The following is a 24,901-nucleotide window of genomic DNA, read 5'->3' on the forward strand; positions in this document are numbered from 1 at the left end:
ACATTCACAATAGGTGAAACTATTAACAAAATCCATTCCTGTAACTTTTTACCACCCTATATAATAACTCATTCCTTCCTTTCCCCAGTCCCTGGCAACCTATATTCTACCTTCTGTCTCTACGAGTTGACAACTTTAGGTGTCTCATATATGTGTAATCATAGAGTGTTTATAGTTTTGTTTTGGTTTCTTTAACTTAGCATGTTTTCAAGGTTCATCCATATATCATCATTTAATTCCTTTTTAAAGCTGTTTACTATTCCATTGACTACTCCTTGCCTCTCCATTCCTCTGTTGATGGATATTTGGGTTGCTTGCACCTTTTGCTATATGGACACTGGTATATGTGTTAGACAGCTTTTTGTAGCTGTGACCAAAATACCTGACAAGAACAATTTAGAGAAAGAAAAGTTTATTTTGGCTCATGGTTTCAGAGGTTCAGTCCAAGTTCAACCAACTCCATTACTCTGGGCCCAGAGTGAGATGGAACATCATGGCAGAAGAACATGATAGAGGAGTGCTGCTGTGCTCATGCCAGCCAGGAAATAGAGAAAGAAAGGGGGAAGGGACCATGGGGAAGAAGAACCCTTCCAGGATTTACTCCCAGTGGCCCACCTCTTCCATTCATACCCCTCCTGTCTACAGTTACCACCCAGTTAGTCAATTCAAACTGGACTGATTAGGTTACAGGTCTCATAATCTAATCATCTGACGCCTGAATATTCCTGGATTAACACAGAAGTTTTTGGGAAACACCTCATATTCAAACCATAACAGTAGATAACCATCTGTTTGGGTTCCTACTTTCAATTATTTTATGCATATACCCAGGTACATAGCATCCATTCCTGGAAATGGTTATGAACTTTCTGTATAGTTACTGTGGGCAGTTGGCTCAATCTGGGCAGGAGTTGAGTTGGATTTGGGTTTTTTTATTGCTCTGGATACCCTCAGAACATCACTGGCCTCAAAGTTTCTTTGGTGTTATAGCATACTTAGATGGGTGTGCAAGCCCTGGAGTGTTTCCCTCAATGCTCTAGATGCATCCTCTGCTTTGACCTTCCTGGTGCTTCCACACCACAGATTCCCCATATTCCTGCCATCTCCAGTGACAGACTGCTGCTAGTGGTTACTTTGTGTGTGCTATCTCTATAGTGGAATGCACAATTCTTTTTGTATTGGTCCAGTCTCACTCAATCTGAGGCAAGTACTTTGTACCTGGGACTACCCTCTTTTCCTTGGAGCCAAATGCTCCTGTATATCCTTGCTAGATCTTATGTGGGATGGTGTGAAACTCTCATGAAAATCTTATGTATGGATGCCTGTGAGTGTGTACAAATTCCCCTTATGTCTGTGACTATTCATAAGATATCATTTGCCTCTAGTAATCCGTTTTCTTTTAAATCAGCTCCTTTTCCCCTTGTCTCATATCTGATATTGTCTTCCTCCCATGATCTACCACTGCTGGGTAACTGCTCATAAAATTTTTATCGTAGCAAAGGCCTATCTTTTCTTAAAAAGAAGCTATTTTGTTACCTTATGGCATCAGATCTCCAATTGACTCAAGAAAAGTTATAATAATATGGTTTGCCCAGCTTTTACTTTTTAGGGTGGGAGGTACCCTCCTTGTTTTCCGTATACAGATGGTATAATTCAGTTTAATGACTTTTTAACTTTTTCATCGTGCAAAAACAATATACATTCAGGAGAAACTATATACTTCAAATTTGAATTTGGATCTTTCAGCAGACTAGCAATGCATAGCATAATCCTCGTGATGCATTTTCAACTTCTGATATTTCAATGTATCATGGGTTTTTTGGTATATGTAACTCCTTGTAATTTGAGGATCGTCTATATTTAGAACTCCTCCTATTTTTTTCTTTATACATGGAAATCTCAATAATGATATCAACAATAGAGATTTAAATGTATGCATTAGGTTCTTCTTTAATTTGCCTTACAAAGAGGATAAGTTTCTCTATTGCAATAAAGAAAAGGCATAGTGCCTTATCTGCACTATTCTCTCAATGTATATTAGAAACAATTTGGGGGGATAGCAGACATGCTTTATTTTGAGGCAGCAGCAAACCACCCCCCTCAAAGTTTTTCAAATAGACCTTTTTTATATGCACAGCAAACAAAAAAGGCCCAGTGCCAACAGGTAACATAAGTGAGCACATGCTCACAAGCAGATATTTATGACCTTGAGTACATATGCTAAATCTAGGCGTTTATGACCTTGACTATTAAAACATAGCTGGCTGGAAGCACTGGAAAGGGAGCCTAACTATAGCCATCTTGGGTCTGCCCCACAGCCCATGCCTTTAGGGTTCCTCACCATATAATCTATGCAGTTGATCTTTCACAATGATCCCTTAGTGAGAAGGGCAGAGTCCTGCATCCATAGATCACAACAGCAGTGTAAGCTGCAGCAACATACAACCAGAAGACAAGCCCCACAACCTAGGATTACTAAAAATCATTGCCAGTTTCATTCTATGTTGAAGTGATGATGAAAGCCTTTTTCAGCCACATCCAATCGTCAAGAGACATAGGCTGGATTTGCCAGGATAATATTGCAGCAGAACTCACAGGCACTTTAGTGCTTACCCAGTAGACAGAAGTGTTTGTTGCTCTGGCAAAGATGTGTGCCCAATTCACAATGGTGCTGGCAAGAACCCACCTGGGCTGGCCTTACCAGCTGTCCACCAGAGCCATTCACTGCTATTGTCTCATTTTCTTCATTACCACTGACCAGGCTTGCAGGTGTTGATCCTCCCCTCTTCCTCTTCTGACTCCATCAGTACTCTGGGGGAAGCCAAGGGCTATTTTCAAGGTAAGGAGATCCTCCTCCAGACCATACTCTGGCTTTCAAAACTTCTTCCTTATTTTGCAACTCCCTCATCTTGGTAAGAACATTTTTTGATCAACAATATAACCCCATAGATGTTATTGAGAGGGACTTTTAGGAGGATTAGGAGTCATCTCTTAATGAGGTTATATTTCATCTATGCTATTTGGTTCCAAAGGGCTATCTGCTAACCACAGTTATGGTTGTCAAACTATCAAATCACTGAAGTTAAAGTGGATAATAAGATGAATTATTTTAAGATCTCACAAAACTATCTCTAGGATTCATTATTTAGCATTCACAGGCATTTTAAATTTATTTTCCCAAATTATGTCATCACATAGTTCACTTCCTTTATACTTGTTGCCTATGTAACAATTCTAAATGATGGGATAGGAAAAGACCTACTGCAAGACATGCATGATCTGCTCTCCCCTGGGATTTGAGAGTTCTTGTTTTCATCTGGTCTTGATGCCTGCCATATTTTCTCCTGGTAACAGCATGACCTAAATGGAATTTTTAAGCATCTCTCATCATCATATCAATATTTAGTTGTGAACCTTGGAATGCACCTGCACCATGTCCACATTGATTCCTCATTCAGCACTCCATCCTCTCTGGCCACCCTTTGTCTACATGTTAGGATTCTATCTCCATCTAAACCTTCCCATCTCCCAACACTTTTTTCAGTACTGCATATAAAGCTAGAACTCCATAATTGCTTGTGTAAAAAATTACTAAAATAACATGCTTATAACTGTGACCTAAACATGGTGGTATGTGCTCATCACTCATACCAAAAGTGGGGAAAGTCTTACTTCTTGCATCAATCAAAATATTGTAATTTTGCTGAAGATACTTGACAAAACTGAAGTTGTCATTGGGTGTGTTATATTTTCTCATGTAATGTGGCTATACATTTTCTACTTGGAAAACTCAGAGACATTGAATATCAGGTGTCAATGTCATTTTCTCACTAAACCTGTTCCTCTGCCTTTAGAAATGAAGCCACCATCCATGCAATTTTCCAAACTGAGAACCTGAAAGCTACACTTGGCTCCCCCTGCCATCTACTTCCTGCTTCTAATTAGTTTCCATGTCCTGTGACTCTCCTGCTTCATTTTCTTCATCCAGCACCCTTCCCTCTAAATCCACTGTTCATCTTGATTAAGGGCCCTCATGATTTTTCACCTGGCTTTCTGCAATGGTCTTCTAACTGACCTTCCTTCCTTCGGTCTCACTTGCTAGAACATTATGTCCTCCACACCACCCTCAAGGTCCTCATTCTAAAATTCAAATCCTTCAAAGCTTTCCCCAGGTCTCTGGGAAGGAGTTCCCAGTTCCTGGCATGGCATCTGAGGATGTTCTTTATCTGTCCCTGCCTGCCTTCCACTCACTTCCTGCCTCTCCCCTCTTGGCACTCAGCACTGGGGTCCTCAAAGGTACGTAGTCTCTTGGGCCAACAGGCCTTTGTGTCTATGATATCCTCTTTTGGAACTGTCTACTGCTCAGGCTTCCAGGTCTGATTAATGACTTTTCCTCAGGAGATGCAAACGTGGCTGGTGGCTTTTGGGCCAGACAGGCCTGTGGGAATGCTGGCTTAGCCATTTGCTCACCCTCCCTGGACCTATTTTTCTTATACATAAATAGGAGAAAGTAATATCAACCTTCCAGAATTGCTAAGAGCTAGAAATAATAAATATAAATGGTCTGGTGGTGAAAAAAATACATAATAGCTCTTACTACAGGCCAGGAAGTATTCTAGTCCTTCATTCATATTGGTGCATTTGTTATTCCACACTTAGTTTAATACTGCATCCCCCCTGCAGCCTATCTTGATTGAATGTCTTTACTGATTATTTTCTATCCTCCTCTCTGGATTCATCTCATCCCTCCTTGACCTACAAGTGTCCTGGAGATCAACACAAATTAAAACACAATGCTTGGGCTCCTTACTTGTCTTCCAAGTAGCTTTGACTTTTGAGAATAGAAAATAGTTTATGAGAAAGGCCAGGATATTTCTTACCCATCCCTGATCAAGCTATGTTCTTGGAAGTGGCTGTGTCTCCTTGCATTAATTGATAGGGCTACCATAACAAAGTACCAACAGAAAAGTATTTTCTCACAGTTCTGGGGGCTCAGAGACCAAGAGTAAGGTTTTATCAGGGTTGGTTTCTTCCAAGATTTCCTATTTGGCTTGTAGATGTCCATCTTAACCCTGTGTCCTTGGCATGATCTGTCCTCTTTGTGTGTCTGTGTCTTACCATCTTCTAAAGAGGTCAACAGTCGTACTGCACTAAGGCCCACCCTAAAAACCTCATTTTATCTTAATTACCTTTTTTATTAGTTCTTTTTAGTTTCACATAACATTAGGATTCATTTTGACATCATTTTGAAAACCAGAATGTGATTTACTCTAATTTAGTCCCCAGTACTTCCCCTTTCCCTCCCCTCCTTCCTCCTCCTGCTCCCTCTACTCTACTGATCTTTCTGCTATTTACTTATAGTTTTTTTAAATTAATGTCTTGTGGATGCACATGATGGTGAGATTCACTGGGGTGTATTCGTGTGTGTATATAGCAAAGTTAGGTCAATTTTTTTCCACTATTCTTTCTTTATCCCATCCCTCTTTCCCCCCTCTCAATTCCCTTCATCTAGTCCACCAGTCTTGCTTCTATTTTGATAGAATTATCTCCCCTTTCTCCTCTTTCTCTCTCTTTCTCTCTCCCTCACTCCCACCTTCCCTCCCTCCTTTTTACCTTTCTCTCTTATCCCCTTATTTTGGACTAGCTTCCACATATCAGAGAAAACATTTCACCTTTGACTTTTTGGGTCTGTTTTATTTCATCTAGCATCATGGTCTCTGGTTCCATCCACTTACCAGCAAATGTCATAATTTCATTATTCTTTATGACTAATATCCCATTGTGTATATATACCACAAGTTGGTGGGACTGCAAATTAGTAAAACCACTCTGAAAATAAGAAGACACCTCAAAAAACTAGGAAAGGAACTACCACATGACCTAGCTATCCCACTACTTGGTATATATCCAAAAGATCTAATCAACATACTATAGGAATACAATCAAGTCAATGTTTATAGCAGCACAATTCACAATACCAAGCTATGTAACCAACCAAGGTGGCCTTCAACAGATTATTGGACAAAGAAAATGTGTTACATACACATTAATTACCTTTTCAAAGACTGTATCTCCAAACTCAGTAATATTCCAAGATACTGGAGTTTAAGGCTTCAAAACATGAATTTGAGGGTGTTTTGTCTGTTCAGTCTGTAACAATCTCCATCTACAGCCCCAGTCAGATCCCCCCATCCCTGCCATGGCTCCAGCTTCAACTAGGCTCCAAGCAATCTATTTTTTCTCTTCCCTCTTTGGACCTGGGGATTCAGTTAAAGCTTCCAATGGTCACTAGACTCCAAATTCTTTGGCTATTTTGGGCTCTCAACACTGGTATGTCACCCATGAATTAAGTCCTCACTGAAGTTACTTGATCTCTCTGGCTGGACACAGTAGAGTACCTTTTATGCGATTTTCCTTGGCCACTTTCCTGTGCCTGTTCCCAGCACTTGGCTATACAACTAACTCCTTGCCTCTGTTCCCTGTGGGGCTACAAGTTCCTTAAGGATAAAATCTATCCTTGTTACTTTTTTATCTTTAGGGTCTCACCAGGTGTCTGCTGCATGTCAGTACCCAAAGCTCAACAAATAATTTCATCATTGACTAAGGCTCCCTTGCCCATACCTCCTTCTGCTGTATCATTTTTTAGCTCCCTAGCACATGCCTGGACTGTGGAAATGGATTCCCGATGGATCTCACCAGTCTCCACTCTTCCACCTTCAACACTGCTCCTGCCCTCTCATGACTGGTTAATCTCCCTGGCAGGTGATACTCAGAGATGTATATCTCTGATTCCAGGCATCCTTATTCAGTCTCAATCTGCCTTCAACTTCTCATGCTTTTACCTGCTCCTCACCACACTACCCATCTGCCACTTGCCGCTTGCCACCGACCAGCGGGACAAACAACACATACTCTTCAGAAGTTCACAAAGCAGCTTACGCTTTATTCAGATAACACCCTCAATATATAAGCAGTCTCATGCATATGCAATTGTAACCAGATATGTCCATCCAATCCTATTAAAGGTCAAGCGATCAAGAGCTCAAGCATACATGTAAGATATATCTGTACATGCGCTAAGTGGCTGAACTAATTATCATACAGCTAATGGTAAACGCTTCCTGTTTTTCTCAAGGTGCATTCAACACGCCCTTTGGGTCTCTGCCAGTTGCCATCTTTGGATGCATGTGGCATAACCCTGGGCCCCGGGTCTCGCCCACCACACCCATCATCCAGATCATCTCTGTGCTCACACACCTCTCTCTCCCAAAAGCTGTTGTTGCTCTCCATGCCTTTCTTTGGAATCTTACCCACCCTCGGGTGACAGGGGTGATGTTCAAAATATCACTATATCATAGGCACTGACACACAGGAGAAGAGTTTAAAGTCCTGAAGGCTCCAAGATGTGTCAGACGTTAACCCTCTAATTGCTGGAGAACAGGAAGGTGGGGGAATCCCAGAGAAAAGGGCTGGGTAATGAGGTGGGAACCTGAGACAGCAAACATTTTCTGACTCTGCTTGTTTTGTGTGGCACTGAATAACCACTTCATGCCTCAGTTTGCCTTACACTAGAATTCAGTGATCTTCAATGACCCTTCCAGCGCTCTGACTTGATTTTTGTTTTAGTCAGGTATTTCATGCTAAGACTAAATAATCTGACTAGAACAATTTTAAAGGAGGAAGTTTATTTGAGGGCTCACGGTTTCATAGGTCTTAGTCTATAGAAGGCTGACTCCATTCTTCAGGGCTCAAGGTAAGGCTGAACATCATGGCGGAAGAGTGTGGCAGAGGGAAGCAGCTCACATCATCAGGAAGTTTAGAGAGAGAGTCTCCACTCTCCAGATTCAAAATATATACCCCAAAGTCACACCCCAATTTCCAATCTCCTCCAGTCACATCCTACCACTTCAATTGCCACTCAGTTAATCCCTATCAGAGGATTTAATTACTGATTGGGTTAAGACTCTTACAACTCAATCATTTCTCCTCGAATCTTCTTGCATTTTCTCACATGTGAGCTTTTGGGAGAAACCTCACATCCAATTTTCTTTGATATATGCATTTGATTTGCTGACTTTAGCTCATTACCAGTCAGGTTTGTTTTCTCTCTCTCTCTTTCTTTTTCTCTCACCCCCACCCCGATTCCTCCTTCCATCCCTCCCTCCCTCTCTCTCTAAGGTCTCCCTAGGTTGCCCAGGCTGGTCATGAACTCCTGGGTCCAGGTATCCTCCCCCCTCAGCATCCTGAGTGTGAGTGCAGGGACTGGGACTACCCAGCTACCACCATATCTCTGCCTCTCTGTGCTGAGGAACTAACTCAGGGCCTCACTCATGCGAAAACAAGCACTCTATCACTGAAGCATACCTCCAGCCCCAACCAAGTATCTCTTGAGGCTGGGTTTTCCCCCAGAAATGTAGGAGAAAAAGTTTACTTCCCAAGACTGAACATTTCCCAAACCTGTATTTACATAATTATATTGATTTTATTGACTATGGATGTAGCCTCTCTAAATTCCAAAGGTTTTCCTTGAAAATGGTACCAGCAAGAATCCCATGAAAGGGAAGGGGACAGGACAGGTAGGGATGATGAAAGGGTAGGAATCCACCAAATTAGTTTTGGCTTATAAGCAAGGGCACATTCTAACAGCCCTCGGTCTATCCAAGCATGACACACTGGCCTCACTCTCTACATCTCAGCTCCTGTGGAAATGAAAATTTATGGACCAAGTGCCTCAGAATGTGACGCTAAGACATGCCAATCTTATTTCCTGGCCTTTAATAACCAAACTTGTTAAGCTAAAAACACACAGGAGCATTTGTGTATGTTTGGAAAAACCTTTCATACCAAAGGTATGGAAATATCAAGATGCCCCCTTTTATAGAAAAGCAGAGCCTGCTGAGGTAGGTCTAAGCAAATTTTACAAACTCAGAGTATCCCTCATTGCATGGAAATTACTTATGCATAACTCCCTTTTCTCACGGGTTTATAAATAAATGTAAGCGAAACGTGGGGCAATTTTGTTTTTATTTCTGGCACAATGCCTAGAACATAGCAGGTTCTCAATAAATGATTGAGTGAACAAAAAAGGCACCTCCATGCTTGAGATGGCAGTGTGCACAGGTCATTTGAGACCCTGTCACCTGGAGGGCAGTAAGTGGGCTGAGGGACAGAAGGCAGTGAGGGGACTTCAGAGGCAGAAGGAGATGAGTAATTAATGCATTATATCCAACCCCTCCACTTCATAGAACTTTAAAACCTTTTAGGAGAGCTTCCTATTCCTTTTTAAAAAAACTCTTTTAATAATTGTGATCTCCTGAATTTAATATTGTACAAAAAGACTTTCACTGTTAATCTGAGATGATTTCTAGGGAAATACTCAAATATAACCTGACATGCTTATTGACTTATTTGGGAAAAGATCAAAATGTATTTCACTCCCTAAAAAAAAACACTGACATTGATTTTCCTTAGCCAATGTTTCTCTTTTGGAACATATCAACTGCCCATCATGAAGGTCGTGAGTAGAAACATATTCCTGCCATGTGTTCAAAGCTGAAAGTGCCTGGCCCTTCCCAGTATAGGAGGCAGCTGCTTCTTTCCCACATTTCACACGAGATTATATGTCAATGAAGAGGAAGGTGTTTAAATAATTGAGTATTTTCCAATTTAATACTAATGTCTATTTCACCAAAATGTGCCTTAGATGTAGGAGAACCAATAGTCCCAGACTGCTGGGGACTAGAGATTCCTGCCATACTGAACTTTTGGTTTTAAAAATCAGGAAAATCCTGGACAAACCAGGACAAAGTCAGTCACCTCATCTGACAGATTCTTTATGCCAAGTCAAAGAAACAAATTATTTCCCCTTTACATGTGATGACTAAACATTTTAAAAATAAGAAATGCTTACAAATAAGAAAGTAACTAAGGCAAACTAAAACCATATGTATCTTTAAGCAAATGAAGGGCTAAGGGATTCTTTTTATCTGCCTTCTATGAAACTATTGCATTTAATCAATAACTAGAAGACAGAATGTTCTGTTTCAAGAGTAGCTCAACTGATCACTTTATTAGATATCTTATTTCTGCAGCCACGAGGCTCACATATACAATTCTAGCCCTCTGGATCAACACCTATACTGACATTGAAGTTCTAGAGCTTCTATTACTTAAGAAGAAAATAAACATACTTTTAAAGCAAAAAGAAGCTTCATACCACAGCTTGAATAAGATACCATCAATACTGAAAGTTGCCTGTCCCCTTTGCATTATGATTATGACTGCAATAAAAATAGTGAGATTTTTATATGTTTTTTAAAGCAAAGAAAGATACTCACATATTACATTGTTTTATACATCAGTTATGTATCTTTCTAGCACCCATTGTACTTGCCCACCCATTTGGCTGCCCCACAAAACCTCAACAAGCAGGAGGGGGAACTGCCACTTAAAAAGTTACAAAGTTTTCTGTCTGCAGAAACAGAGATCTCCTATCATCTTTGAGACAAACTCACCTACACCTGAGAAAAGTCACCTTTATGAACTCGTACTAACATAAGAAGTAAAATAAGAAAATAAGTGCCATCTTGAATTTTGGGATGGGATGAGGAAGAAATTGACATCTTTATTAAGCCAGCTAGAGACTGAGACATCAATCTAGTCTAGTCAGTAAAGCAACTTGTGGGTCAATCAAACAGGGTAATCTTTGCCTCAGATTTTTCTGCCATGTTCTAGGAGGAAGGGGGCATATGAGAAGTGAAGGAGAAATTGACCAAACCTTGTGTGATCCCTTTGTACCTCTTGCTGCAATTGCTTGATCATCTTTGCAGCTGTCTTCCTTGTCTTAGTCGTCACTTGTAGGGTCCTGGAGTTGAAGCTGCATGAAGAAAGGACACATAGGTGTGACAGAGATAGTGAAAGTACAGGCCTACCACCACTTGAAGGTCAATGGTCTTTGAGCAAACACTATGGATTGGTGCTAGGCTGTTGCCCTGAGTGATGTTATCTTATCTGGACAGGTCCTCTTCCTCAGGCCAAGTGGTATTGAGTGAAAAACAGATAATAAAGAAAATAATCCTGAGCCTGTTATCAAGCCCAAGCCCTGTTGTTCAGCACTTGTGTGATGATATTCTTGTAATTCATGGGGTTTTAATGATGCATAACTTATAACAATAGCTATTAATGAATGTAAAACCCAACAGAGTATTCAATAATAACAGTGTTATGTCATATGAAATGGACTTCCCCTCTCATGGTAGTAAAGTTTCTCTTGGGACATTCCATTCTCTTAGGAAATCCCCTGCTCCCTCCAGCCCCTATCCAGACATTTTTTAGTGTCTTCAGTTCCAGTTCAATTTTGGTTTCACATAGAAAAGTGAATAACAAAATCAAGCAAAGCAAAGCCCTTCTCTAGAGAAGAACTCCAAAGTAATTCAGCAGACAGGTATAAGAACCTCTGAAAAGGGCTTGCCTTGCCCTAATCATTGCTCTAAGCTGGGGCTTCCCTTGCTGTCTTGACTTCTGGACTGCCCCCTGGCTTCTGCAGGCATTTGAAGAAGGAAGCAGAAGTGAGCCTTGGAGAGGGCAACTGGCTGTGCAGGTGCAATAAGTAAAGAAGGATGACATCCTCTGACCAAGGACACTTAGGGGCTATCCAACTCTACCCTGCAATAGTCTACATAATCACTTTGAATAGGGTTTTATGAAGATTTGGAGAATGTGACTAGAGTACTACATAGAAGGTAACTGGTAAGTGCTCTTGGGTGTGTCTCCTTATGCCTAGGTAAGCTGGAGTGAAAAAACAAGGCCCAAACTGGATTTTACACCAGTCTGGTCAGATACCAAGGAAAGAAGGTTTATACTACTAAGGCTAAAAAGATATTAGGGGTTCAGATTTTTGTTAGTTGGAGTTGGTGTCATCGACCATGAAAAGTTTTTTGGTTTTTTTTTTTTTGGGGGGGGGGCGTAGGTAGTTTGTATTTTTAAACCATGAAAGGTTTTAAGGATCTACTTTGTTGCCTTAGGTAGACCTTCCTTTCTTGGCAGAGAGAGGAAAGACTATGCATCATGTCAAACCATTCCAGATAAGAAAAATAACCATAGGCAATTTACAAGCTGTGCATAAACCTGGTTTCTTAATCAAATCTCAAATAACAGCATGACGCCAAGGAGCAGAACCACAGAAAGTAATAGATTCTGCCATCCACAGCTACAACTGCAGACTACGCAGCAGATTCCAGCAACATGTGAAAGCACTGTTTGCAAAGATTCTCTCTCTGATATTCATATTCTCTCTCTCTCTCCCTCTCTCTCTCTTTTTTTCTCTCTCTCTCTCCCTGTTGAGTGTGCACTGTATTTGTTTCAAAAATGAAAGACAATAGGATTTTGGTCACTCCTAGATCACAGAGCCACCCACATGGAAACAACATTGCTCTAGGAAAAACAGTAACAGTTGATAGAGTAGCTGGCAATAAAAGCATGAATTACTTGTAAGCCTCATACCTCGAAAAATTCAACAACCTCCCAGCTGTGCTGCTTTCCTTAATAGATATTTAACTGATTTCTCATATAGTAGGAATTATCTCAGGTGCTAGATAGATGCTAAGATTGATAATAACTGGTCTCTAGGACTGGGGGTGAGGATCAGTGGTAGAGTATGTGCTTACCACATGAGGCCCTGGGTTCAAGGCCCAGCACCAAAATAAAACAATCATTAAAAAAACGTGTCCCTCCCTTCATAAAGCTACATTTTTTGGAAATAGCTGGTTGTACTGACAATACACAGACATAGCTGAATTTATGAAATGTGGGCTGATAAGAATATCATCTTGTATTCAGAGTTTGGAACAAGGGCATGACTGTCTTTGGATGACTATTTATTTATTTATTTATTTATTTATTTATTTATTTATTTATTTATTTTTGGTACTGGATTTTTAATCCAGAGGAGCTTCACCACTGAGCTACATGCCCAGTCCATTTTTTTTTTTTTTTTTTTTTTTTTTTTTTTTGAGACAGGGTCTCACTAAGTTGCTGAGGCTAACTTAAAACTTGCAATCCTCCTGGTTTGGCCTCCAGGTTGCTGGGATTATAGGCATGTGCCCCTGTGACCAGCTCTTAATACTGTTTTAAAATCTGCCTCATGTTTTCATTCCTGCAAACCTCTGCCAACCCTCCCAGGAACTCCACACATTGACAGTTTTATCAACTCCCAACAAAATGCCAACAGCATCTATCCTCTTACCTTCCCCCAGATTCTCCCACATTATCTGTATGCTCTACTTATTCACCTGAATACCTATTTCACTTACTCTTCTTCCCACTCTTCAGATCTCTGTCCTGAGATCTGAGCTCCTAAGCTTTTAGGTGAAAGGTGGAAGACAAGTTCATACAACTGGGTAGAGGGCTGGAAATTGATGGCCTTTTAAAGGTTGAGGACACACATAACAGGGGCCAAACTCATGATCAGGCTGTTATTCTTCATGGCCCAGTACTCAACTGAGTATCTTCTCTCTGGGAAATGCTAGAGAAAGAGAAAATGTTTTGTGTCTTTGCTTCTGTGGTTCTAGATTCCACCTTGTTTCTTCTTTCCACAATTCACTGGGATCTAGCTTTCTTTTATTAATTAATTTTTATTGCTGCATTATAATTATATATAATAGTGGGATTCATTATGCCATATTCATTTGTGCACATAATTTGTGCATACAATCTCCTTCCCCAGTATCTTCCCTTTTAAAAACTGTAGTGAATTAAAGTACTGTCAGGCTCAGTTAATGTATTAAAACAGCTGAATTTATAATATCCTGATATGAGTTAGATCCCCAAATCCACTTGCTGTAATCTATTGATTTCCCTTCTACTGTTATCATTATTTTAATTAGTATATTATAATTATATATAAAATCAGGATTCATTGTGGTACATTTGTACCTGGACATAGCATAAATTTAACTTTCTTTTACTTTCAAGTCATGCTTTGTCTAGATTAGCTCCTCATTTGAATTTCTTGGGCTTTTTTTTTTATTCTAATTCATTTTTATTGAATTGGACTAAGTACTATTCAGGAAAATCATTGAAGAATGTAGATGGTTGTAAGGGAGAGTCACAGGAAAACTCTGTAACAATAAGTGACACACAATCAATAGCACACCATCAATACAGGATTTCATTCCCCAACTCAAATATCAAGATATTGTAAATTCAGCTGTTATTTATACAGTAACTGAACATGAAAGTATTTTAATTCACTAAAATGTTTTGAAAGTGAAATGATTGTCCATATATTAGTGAGTAAGTTAAGGTGTAAAATAATGTAAAAATTATCATTATTAAATATTTAAAAGTGGGTCACCTAATGTTAAAATCCCTGACATCGAAAGTTCAAAGTGGTATATCTTCACTATTCAAAATTCATCAAGATTAAAATTTAAAGTGTTAATGATCTTTAATACACATAGAATACCCCCAAACATGTATTTTTATCATTAAATTAATGCTTCTAATGAAATGCATTGGTTTTGAATTCCTTTGTCACTGCTATTTGTTTATTGGTGCACTGTAATTATACATAATGGGTTATTTTAATGCCATATTCATACACGCACATATTTGATGTCTTATTCCCCAGTACCCTCCCTTTCCCTCCCCCTGATCCACTTGCTCTGTTCTATTTCAGAGATCAATAGCATTATTGTGTTATGGTAAATAGAGGTGGGGCTGGGCTATAGGGTTAGGATGGAAAGGAGTGAAGAGAAAGAGTCTCTTAAGGAGGAACACCTCTGTTTTTTTGGGATTGGCCTATTTCACTTAGCATGATATTCTCCAATTCCATCCATTTATTTGCAAATGCCATAATATTATTCTTATTTATGACTGAATAATATTCCATTGTGTATATATACCACAGTTTCTTTATTCATTCAACTACTGCAGTCTGTAAAGAAATAAAAATAAATAATTTAAAAAAGGAGCACCTAAAAAATAAAGAATAAATCATTATTAAATTTAAAAATAAAGTATAAATTTAAAAATCTGATTCAACTTATGGTGTTAATCTTCTCCTTTTTGCTATTCAACCAAAAAAATGAGAATTTGAGACAAGTTCTGGATATATGAACCTTGTAGTCATTATCATAATTATTTAAATTAGTGCATTATACTTACACATTATAGCAGGATTCTTTTTAGTATATTCATACACGGACATAGCATAATTTGATAGGTTTCATTTGCCAGTACTTCCTCATACCCTCTCCTCCTCCCTCCTTAGACTCTATAGTCTCCCTTCTATTTTCATGATAGCTAACCCCCTTCACATATGACAAAATACATTTGAACCTTGACTTTCTGAGTTTAGCTTATTTAATATGTTTTATGTCTTTATTCCTTCTTCCTACACAAGGTCATAGAGAAAATCATAGCTTGGGTAATGGCCAGTCACAGAAGTTTCTTGTTCTTAATTTGCTCTTGACAATATGGCCTAACAATTCTACAGATAATGAACATGATCTATTAAGGTAGATTTAACTGGCTTTTGGGGCAAATATATTTCATTCATAAGGTATCCTGTCCCGGTAGCCTATCATACAGATGATAGTTGTGGGGAGTATTTTGCTGTTTAAGGGTTGGAGACATTGCTGATTGTCATAACTAATGGGGTACTACTGAAAGGAAGTGAGTAGAGTTAGAGATGCTTCTAGACATTCTGTGATGCACAGGACAGTCCCCAAAATCAAAAAGTCATCAACCCCAAATGTCAGTAATGCTTAAGTTATGAAACCTTGAATTATATATATAGTATGTTCAAGAGACCAAGGAGATTGCATAACTACTTCTCATTTCAATAGAGGTTTATCTCAATTCTCTGAAATAATCACTAACACCTCTAATAATCTGACTGATTTTAATGGTTCAACTTCTGATTGTGAATTTTTACTCATCTCTACCTTAAAGTTCACTGATGGCTCACTAAATATACTACTAATTGATTATCCTTAACCATGTGCAAGTACGGACCCAGCTGGTTCACATGACTTGTGCAGGTCATTGTTTATTGTGCACACAAGTGCTTCACTTTTGTTTGGGAGTTATTGCCAATATGTGTGATGGTAGCAGCCATGAGAAAGGGGGAAATGACAGGAAATACAGGGAAAATAAAAACTGTAAAAGGAGTAGAAGTGACACTTGACAATTTTTGTGAGAACACAAATGAATTAACAGATTCTACTTTGGATGTGAAACATGCTAGCTTTGTTTAGCAGTTTCCTTCCTTTCCTTCTTTCTATAATCAGTAGCTAGAGAGAGTAAATTCTCAGAACTGCAAGAAATTAAAAAAATATATATTTATGTTGTGTTATGATGAGAAGTGGTGTTGGACTCTAGAGTTAGGATGGAAGGGAGTGAAGAAATAGTCTTGAGAAGGAACACCTCAAAAATTAAAGAGAAGGAACACCTCAAAAATTAAAGAATTAAGATTAAATTTAAAAATAAAATATAAGTTTAAAAATCTGACTCTTCAACTTCTGGAATAATTTTATTAATTTTCTCCTCTTTTCCCATTTAACTAAAAAGATAAATTGGAAAATTTGAGATCAACTCTGGGTATGTGGACCTTCTAGAGCCATACTGAATGCAGCAATACTGAGTACTAATTTTGACTGTTGGAGACAGGTTCTGAGGAATCGTCAAGCAGATGATCTAAGCTGGGGAAATAAGTTTATCAGGTGAGTATGAATAAGAGAAATGTTGCAAATAAATGATAGAAGAAAAACTGGGTATGGATGTCATTTATGGGCAAGTGCAACCTCATAAACTGGTTGTACTCTGGAAATTCATCTGTCTGCTGGAAACAATAGCCCAAGGAGAATGGAGGGAAATAAAAGCAGTTGATTAATTGGATAGAACCTTCAAACATTCACAATTTGATGCTCTCATTTTAAGGAATTTGAAAAAGGTGGCCTAGAAAATTGATCATCTTGCCCAAGATTATTCTGAGAGTTAGGAATGGAGGTTAGCCTTGGGATTCCCTTGGTAGTCCACTAACCATGATGTGCCATCGCTAAGGAGAGGGGTGATAAAAAATACACAATGATGGTGTGGTACAGAGTGGGTAGAGGCAGGCTGTTCAGCTGACTGGGAGGCAGGAGGGAGAAGAGGAAGTGAAGGGGATAGAGAAGGAACAGCCCTAGAGTAAGGGGCAGAAAGGGCACAGACTAGTCTGAGTCCAAACCCACCTATCAGAAACAGTGCAAGCGCACACTGAGTGGGGTTTCCTACACATGGGGTTCTGGTACATTTTGTTCCCCAGAGATATCGTATACAAGGAACAAAATAGCAGATGGAGTCTGTACACTTTTCTCAAAAGTGTTACCAACCTTGACAACATCACTTCTGTTTTTTCAGCCCACAAGAGCCATTAATTTATTTGACAAATATTTACTACTCCCTATTTTGTGCTAGGTGACTGATAAAATGCAAGAAAATGTACTTTCTAATCATGTTAAGTGCTATGAGGAAAATAGAGTACTGTGATCACAACTGGAGACTCACCTTTAAACTCAGTGGTCAGGAAAAGCCTCTTTGATGAGATGACATTTGGGCTAAGACCTCAAAGACAACAGGCTGCTACACAAAGAGCAGGAAACCACAATGTCTGGGTAGACAGTACAGCACAACACAGATCCTTGGGCAGGATCAAACCTGACATATCTAAGGAACAAATATGAGGCCTGAGTGTGCAGTTCCATGAATAAGGAGAGGCCGATGAAATTAGTCAGCAGTGAGCCACGTTCATCAATTTGATGCTTAGTGTTCACTCATCAAATACTTAAGTACCTGCAATGTGTAGGTCATTGCTAAGGATACAAAAATGAAACCAAGAAACCCCTCGCTTAAGTATTCTGTGCCCAGAAATAAACTCAATAATTTAATAAGGATGCAGAATACCCCTGAACAATTCTTCCCACAGGTTAGAAAGTGATCCACTCCAGACAAAACCACAATGCAAACATTACTATGTTCTTAAGCAAGGATGGGGCTTTCTGGGAGCAACCACAACAACACATGAAGGCGCCTACCACAGCCAGGTTGTACTGATGAAGGGACACATCTAAAGCCTAGAAGTATGAGGTCAGACACCTGGTCATCTGCTTCCCCAAATAGGGAGGTCAGGCCTCCCCAGAGTTGAGTCACCTAGTCCACCTCTCCCCAGCGCGCAAGCCTTCTCGGCGTCGGTGGGAGGGGCAGGGCCACAGGAATGCCCCGGCCTAAATCTGTCACACTCTCAGAAACCCCAGACAGGGGAGCCCCGAAGACTAGGGCTCTGGTTAGCACCTGATTCACCCAGGCAGGCAAGGCAAGGCAGTGACTGCTGGAAAAAGGCCCCTCAAAGTCGTCCCAGGGTAAATGACCAGGGTGGATTCGGAGACCACCGACCAACAAGGAACCTTCCAGACGCGCGGCGGCCGCGAGCTCCACACAGCGCCTGCGCATTCCCCAGGCCTGCTCGGCCACCGCCTCCGGGAGCGCGGGGGCTGCGCGTGCGCTCTGCTCTCTGCGCGGCCGCCGCGGAGCTCCTCCCGGCTGCCGCAGAGCGGCCGCGGTCGGAGGGGGCGCAGCGGGGCGGGGCGCGGCCGCCAGGAATCCGACTATAAATCCCACGGTGCGCGCGGCCGGGCGAGCGTTCGGCCCGCGGGCTGCGCACGGGGGCGGGGACCAGCCAAGCGAGACCATTTCCCGGCAAAGCCGCGGGCGCTTCTGCCCTGCTCGCGCCGGGAAGTTCCGGGGCGGCTGAGCGGAAAGCCATCCATGCCAGGTCCCTAGAGCTCACCCGGTCTCTCGAGCCGTCCCGGATGACAGTCATTGTTATTGTTGTTTATACTGCCAGCATTCATTCCCTGCCGAGCGCCTCCTCTGCCCCCGCCCGCCCGCCCGCCTCACCTGCTCCTCCCTCCTATTGTAATATGCCATTAGTGAGCCTGCGACCACACTGCCAAAGGTGCTAGAGTTCGCAGTCAGCCACCATGGGGAATGGGATGAACAAGGTAACGTGTCTTTACGTCGTTTGTGCTGTTTTTGCCTCGACTTTTCAGCCTCCCCTCCCGCGGGCGTTTGGGTCTCCGGGTTCGCGCCAAGGTGAAAGGCGCTGGCCGCCGCCTCACGGAACCCGTGACGTTAACACCAGACGCACCTTTCCTGGGGCGGGCAGAGGGAGGGCGTGGTGGGGGACGCGATCGCCGTCGGTGTTTCTGGGGTGTTCCCCCACCCCACCCCCGACCGGCTTCCGGGTAAGCAGCCCCCCAGCGCCTGCCGCGCCAGCCGTCGCGTTCTGTGGCCGAAACGCCGTGCCCTTTAAAAGCGTTGACACTTGTTCTGCTGAGATCTCGGCTGTACTCCGAATGGATGTGGTTTCTGTTTCTCCCCTCGGCTCCCAAACGGGCCCTTGAAGCTTCACCACCCACATCGTTCTGTAATTTCCTCTTTTCTCCTCAGATTTTTTTTTTTTTTTTTTCTTGTGTGCAGATAAAATTTTTTTCTCTTCTTTTTTTTCTTTTCCTGATCGACTGAGAAGTTGATAGAGGCCTAAGAACTGAACTGGTTTTAAATAACAGGCTGACAAAATAGATTCAGAGTTGATCTGTCCCCAGGTGATGTGGCTTCTGCTACAAGGGCAACCTGTTGGCAGGCTCTTTGTGCTGATTGTCTCTTCTAGAAAAATCTGTGTTGCTTTCTCTGTCCAAGTCCTCGCCCTCTATTCTCCAGTTTCCTCACACAGCCCCCGCCTTCCCAGGTTGTGGATTGATCTGTGTCTTTTCCTGCCATCCGAAGGTGCCATATTCCAGCTCTTGAATAGAGAGTTACCTGGGTATATTCATGTCAACCGCAAGGTTAAAGATTTGTGATGTGGTACTTTATGGTTTAAAGGAAATTCTCACAAGACTTTAAAAAGCCCTCAACAAGGACAAGTTCAGTCTTTACAGGTCTTTGAAATGGTCCTGGTGAAATCAGTGTCTGACCTTCTGCTTTTCTTCCTCGGTTGTGTTTCACTCACCCACATTTCCACAGACATTCAGCTTCCATATTTGGTGGGTACAACATTGTGGCTTTCTTGCTTTCTCTCTTTCTCTTCTTTTATTTATGTCAGCATTGGGGTCAACAGTGATTTGGTTCTTTCATTGGTAATGTGGAAGTGGGGATTCAAGACAGGGAAGGAAAAGTGTAGCAGATGAAATCCTGTGTACCTACCTGACTCTTTTCACCTGCCCTCATCAGGTCTGCTGTGTCCTGGAGTTTCAGTTCATGAAAGAACTGTGTTTTGTGCCTCCATATCATTCACTGAGATATTTTGGTGAGCAGAATTTTTTATTCACACTTCTTATTTATTTGGCAAGTGATCAAGTTTGGAAAGAGACTCCCTCTCTCTTAGGTAAATACTTGCATTTTGTTTCCATTAGCATTGGAATCCGTCACACCATGAGCCTTCTACTTTTAAAATTAATAGAGATGTTCATCACATGTTCGAGGGGTCCATTTACCTTCCCATTGATTGTGGTTCTACCTTAGCTTTCCTTAGGTCGTTTCTAGAGTTTTTCCCACTCAGGTTGTTCCCTCTCAACATCTTTTGGTATTTAATTTGTAGTATTTTATATTATAATTCAAAGACTTATTTAGGAATACATTGATTGCCTAAGGGATCAAAACTAATTCCATACCTTTCAGCAATATTCATGTTTTTTTACCTTTCAAAGTGAGTAATAAATTTCTTCTCTATTATCAGAATTATTTTGTATTAAAATAGAGACACCATCTCCAGTATAGAAATGGAGAAACATATATAGAGAGATTTAGAGACTTTATTAATAAGCATATATTGACAGTGTACTTACTAGGCACCAGGTGTTGTGCTAGTTGGAAAGAGGAGTCCTGTGCAAGTGACAGAGACAAAGGTCCTTCCTAGAACCTTTAACATAGACTAGCACTTGTCCAATAGAAATATGACATGAGCTATGTAATTTAAAATTTTCTAATAACCACATTAAAAATGTAAAAATAAACATGAAATTAATTTTACTAACATTTTATTTAACTGAATATATTAAAATATTATTTCAACATGTAACCAATATATAAAATTATACATGGAATATTTTATATATTTTCCTACAATGTCTTTTAACATCTGCTATGTATTTTGAACTGAAATATCTCATTGGAGACTAGCCACATTTTAAGTGCTCAGTGGCTACTCTTGTAAAACACAGGTTGCCAGGTGTACAGTATGTGTGTCAGAGAGAAAGAGAGAGCACCTAATAGGTAGGGGACAGTCGGTTCCAGAGGTTAAGATAGGCAGTTTCAGGAGAGTAGAAAAAGTACATGTTTTTAAAGAAACATAATGGGTTTTTTAGTCCAGGAAAGGATCCCCCTGGTAAACATGTTTAACCTGAGATCAGAAAGAATTACCCAGTATGAGGTTAGTTACTGGCAAAGTAAATTGTTGGAAGCCAGCAATGAGGAGACTTAACTAGAACTTTTCCACCTATCACTATGTAACTTGTAATGGAACTTCCTGTTTTCCCCAACTATAAAACACAAAGAAACGATTGATGCTTAGAATCAGTGGAAGGCGCTGACCATAGAAATGCTTTTTTAAGAACATGTGTAAATAAAAGAACTAAAAGTATAACTTGGAGTGTGTGTGTACACTGAGGTTCCTGGGACAAAATTTCTTTCTTATCTCATACAAATTGGTCATCCTTGAAGAAAGTTTATTAATCCTTCTTCTAATTAGTCAGATTTGACTGCCCGAGGATAGCAGTTCTTATGTATATTTCACATCCCTATTAAGAGGCTATGAGGGGAAGGGCTTCTATATTCTAGCCAATTAAAGATAACAATGAAATGAAGACAGGCAACACAGCAGCTTGGTCTATTATGTTTGAATCTCATGTCGTGTACCTATACTGTGTAAAATCAAGCCTCACAGGAACCTATGAGGTCAGGTCATCTTATCCTGTTGTACATATTGACAAATGGAGACTTGGAAAGATTAGGTAGAATGACTAAATCCTAATGTAAGGTAGTGGTAGAATCGGGTTTGGTCCCAAGTTTCCACTGATTTGGAAGACAGTACGGGTCTTTCCTTTGAGCTATAACACTAGTTCATCCCAAGTAAATCCTACAGTTCCTAAAAATTGACCCGAAAAGATCCCCATAGGTTCAAATTAATTATGAAACAGGCAAAGTCTTCTCTCTTCCTTCATGTCTGACTTTAATAAAAAGGTGTAAAAGTCTCTGGTAAGATTAGTGTTAAATAGGCTGTTTCCTGCAAATGTCATGCTTCTGTGGAGACTGAAAACTCACTTGACTTAAAATTATCTCAAGAGTGTAAACCCCCCACATCTTTTGGGAGAGTCCTACACACAAAATCGTCCTCACTGTCATTTCATTATCTTTAACTATGACAATATCCAATTAAAATCAAAGCAAAGCTAAAAACTGGTCTCTGTAGATACATTACATGAGAGAAGCCAGATGCTTCTTATGTGCATACCTTTGTCTCCATCAGCCTAAATGAATGAACTAAAGTGGGTGGAAGCCTTGTCCTTCTAGGGCAGGATGTGAGAACTCCATGACTCTACAGCTTGTCCTCCACTGATTGCTAGGGTTAGTTCAGCTCATCAAACATTGAGATGCCTGGTCTGGTGACTTCTTCCTTCCTTCCTGTCTTATGTTCTCTGAAAGTGTCCTACCTGGTGGGAATGAATATTATCCTGTATTTTTTTAAATTGCATCTTTTTAGTTATACATGATAATAGGATTCACCTTTACATAATTATAAAAACATGGAATATAATTGTCCTAATTTAGTCCCCAGGACTTCTTCTCTCTTCTTCCCACCCCGTTTCCTTCCTTCTTTTCTACCAATCTTTCTGCTATTTATTTATACTTCACTTTTAAATTAGTGTCTTGTGGGTGTACTTGATGGTGAGATTCACTGTGGTATATTCATAAATGTACATAGGAAAGTTAGGTCTGATTCATCTCACTGTCTTTTCTTATCCCATCCCTTATTCCTTCTCCCTTTCCTCCATTCCCTTTGTCTACTCCACTGTTCTTTCTTCTTTTTTTCTCCCTCCTTTGGTCCTGGTATTTCATAGAAGCTTACTCATGGTGATGGGGAGGCCAGTACTGCAATTGGTGCATACATTTTCCTTGAAAAGCCCACTTAGAGGGGTAGCGCTGTATCAAAAAACCTAATCTGACACATCTCTGCCACTCTGCTGATTTGTGTAATCTTGAACAAGTTTAATGTTTCTGAGCTTCACTTTCTTTCCCCTCCTGAATTCATAGATGTTTACAACTAAAAGATCCTCAGTGGTTAGTTTAATCCTGTCTCCTTATTTGCTCTAAAAGGAATGTGATGTTACCTTTCCCAATTTCTATTCAGGTTCTTGTCAGAAGCAAATGAAAATTTATTAGATGGCAATTTTATGAATTGTAAAGTGAAAAATATGCCCAGTTTTTGGTTTTCTTGGATTTGTCCTATCAATGGCCATGGTGATGGCATCAGGCCTTGGATGTGATGAACAGCTGTTTTAGAATGACTCTTTCCACCTTAGGAATGGAGCATAGTTAAGAAAGGATTGCAGTTTGAGGGAAATGGGTACCCCCAGGCATAGAAAAGGATTCCTCAACAACTGCACTGTTGACATTTTGGACTGGAAAATTATTTGTTGTGAAGGACTACCCTGTGCATTATAGAAGTCTAGCGATATCCCAGACTTCCACCTGATAGATGACAGTCGCATCCTTCCCCAGCAACCAAAAGTTTACAGATATCTCTAGGGACAATTTTGTCCCAAGTTGAGAACCAATAATCTAGTGTTCTGTCTCAGAATCTCCTGAGGCCTATGTGATCTGAGACTGGATGGTAGACTAGGGCTTTAAAGTTTGAGGAACCCTGTTTTTGTATGGGGGAGACTAGAAGGTCTAGTTTCTTTGTGTAACTTAGTGTTGCCATTTCCATCTGACAACAGGTGACTTGGCTGCCTTCATAGTTCATTCATTCATCTATCTGTTCACATATCTGTCAAATTGTGAACACCTGCTGTTGTCAAGACACAATGAGAGATCCTGTAGTGGAAAATAAATATGAAAGACATTAAGACTCTGCTGCCCAAGTTCTAGGCAGCTGACATAGGCACCCTTCTGCAGGAGGCGAACATAGCCACAGCTCAGAACTAATGAACCAACAATTCCACAATTGTGGTCTCTGTCCTCTACACCTCCCCCTGAATGCTTTCTCTTTTTTCCTTTGAATGTTATATTTTCATTTCACATTAACAGAACTGATAGTTGAAGCAATGCTGTAAGGGCACACAAGGGTATTCTCGGATCTTCCCTTTATAAAAGTATACTGGTTAGGAGCATGCCAAATGGCATTAAGAAAGTTTTTTTGTGACATTTAACCCTTCAGGGAATGCACCAAAATTTTCCCCTATCATTCCTGGCTTTGAAACCCAGAAGGTCCTTTCTGACCTAGGAAGAATTAAGATTCCACTCCAAATCCACTTTCATGTTCTTTTGCTGGCTGTTTGACCAGGAATTTATCTCTTACATCTGTTTGGGTGGGGTTTTTAGATTCCACAGCATCCTGAAGTATTAAGAGAAATGTTTAAAAATAAACTCAACATATTTCCTGCCTTAGAAGCAGTAATCTTTTGGACATAAGTATGTTTATGTGGCTAAGGATTTAGATTTTTGTGTTTCTTTATGACCAGTGTTAGTAGTGTAGCGTATGGACGTGAAGGCCCTTGATCAAGATTAGCCATCAACTACCAGTGGGAGTCTTCATTGTGATCTCATAGTTCTTCTGCAGGAATATCATGCTTTCATTACCTAT

At 40.4% G+C, this 24,901-nt stretch overlaps 2 protein-coding genes across 6 annotated transcripts in view; one reads left to right on the forward strand and one right to left on the reverse strand.

Moving 5' to 3' along the window:
* LOC306665624 (uncharacterized protein) overlaps positions 1-18,862 on the reverse strand; it is a gene marked incomplete at its 5' end in the record, with an annotated part of 95,203 nt that extends 76,341 nt beyond the window's left edge. The window contains 3 exons of one of the 5 annotated variants that reach the window (XR_013765091.1): positions 10,778-10,876; positions 17,551-17,709; positions 18,334-18,732. Coding sequence is in view for 1 of the 5 variants with exons in the window: in XM_079147305.1 (XP_079003431.1) it covers positions 10,844-10,876; positions 18,334-18,732 (432 nt within the window). Of the gene's footprint in view, positions 1-9,758; positions 10,877-17,550 lie in introns of those variants that run through there. The other 4 variants (XR_013765090.1, XR_013765092.1, XR_013765093.1 and 1 more) reach the window with 4 other exon arrangements.
* Positions 18,691-24,901, forward strand: part of DUSP22 (dual specificity phosphatase 22) — a 67,805-nt gene continuing 61,594 nt past the window's right edge. Inside the window, 1 exon segment of the mRNA XM_079147303.1 lies at positions 18,691-19,043. Coding sequence (XP_079003429.1) covers positions 19,023-19,043 — 21 coding nt within the window. The 5' untranslated portion in view covers positions 18,691-19,022.

This window comes from Sciurus vulgaris, assembly GCF_902686455.1.
Source record: "Sciurus vulgaris genome assembly, chromosome: 7".
NCBI classification, from domain to species: Eukaryota; Metazoa; Chordata; class Mammalia; order Rodentia; family Sciuridae; genus Sciurus; species Sciurus vulgaris.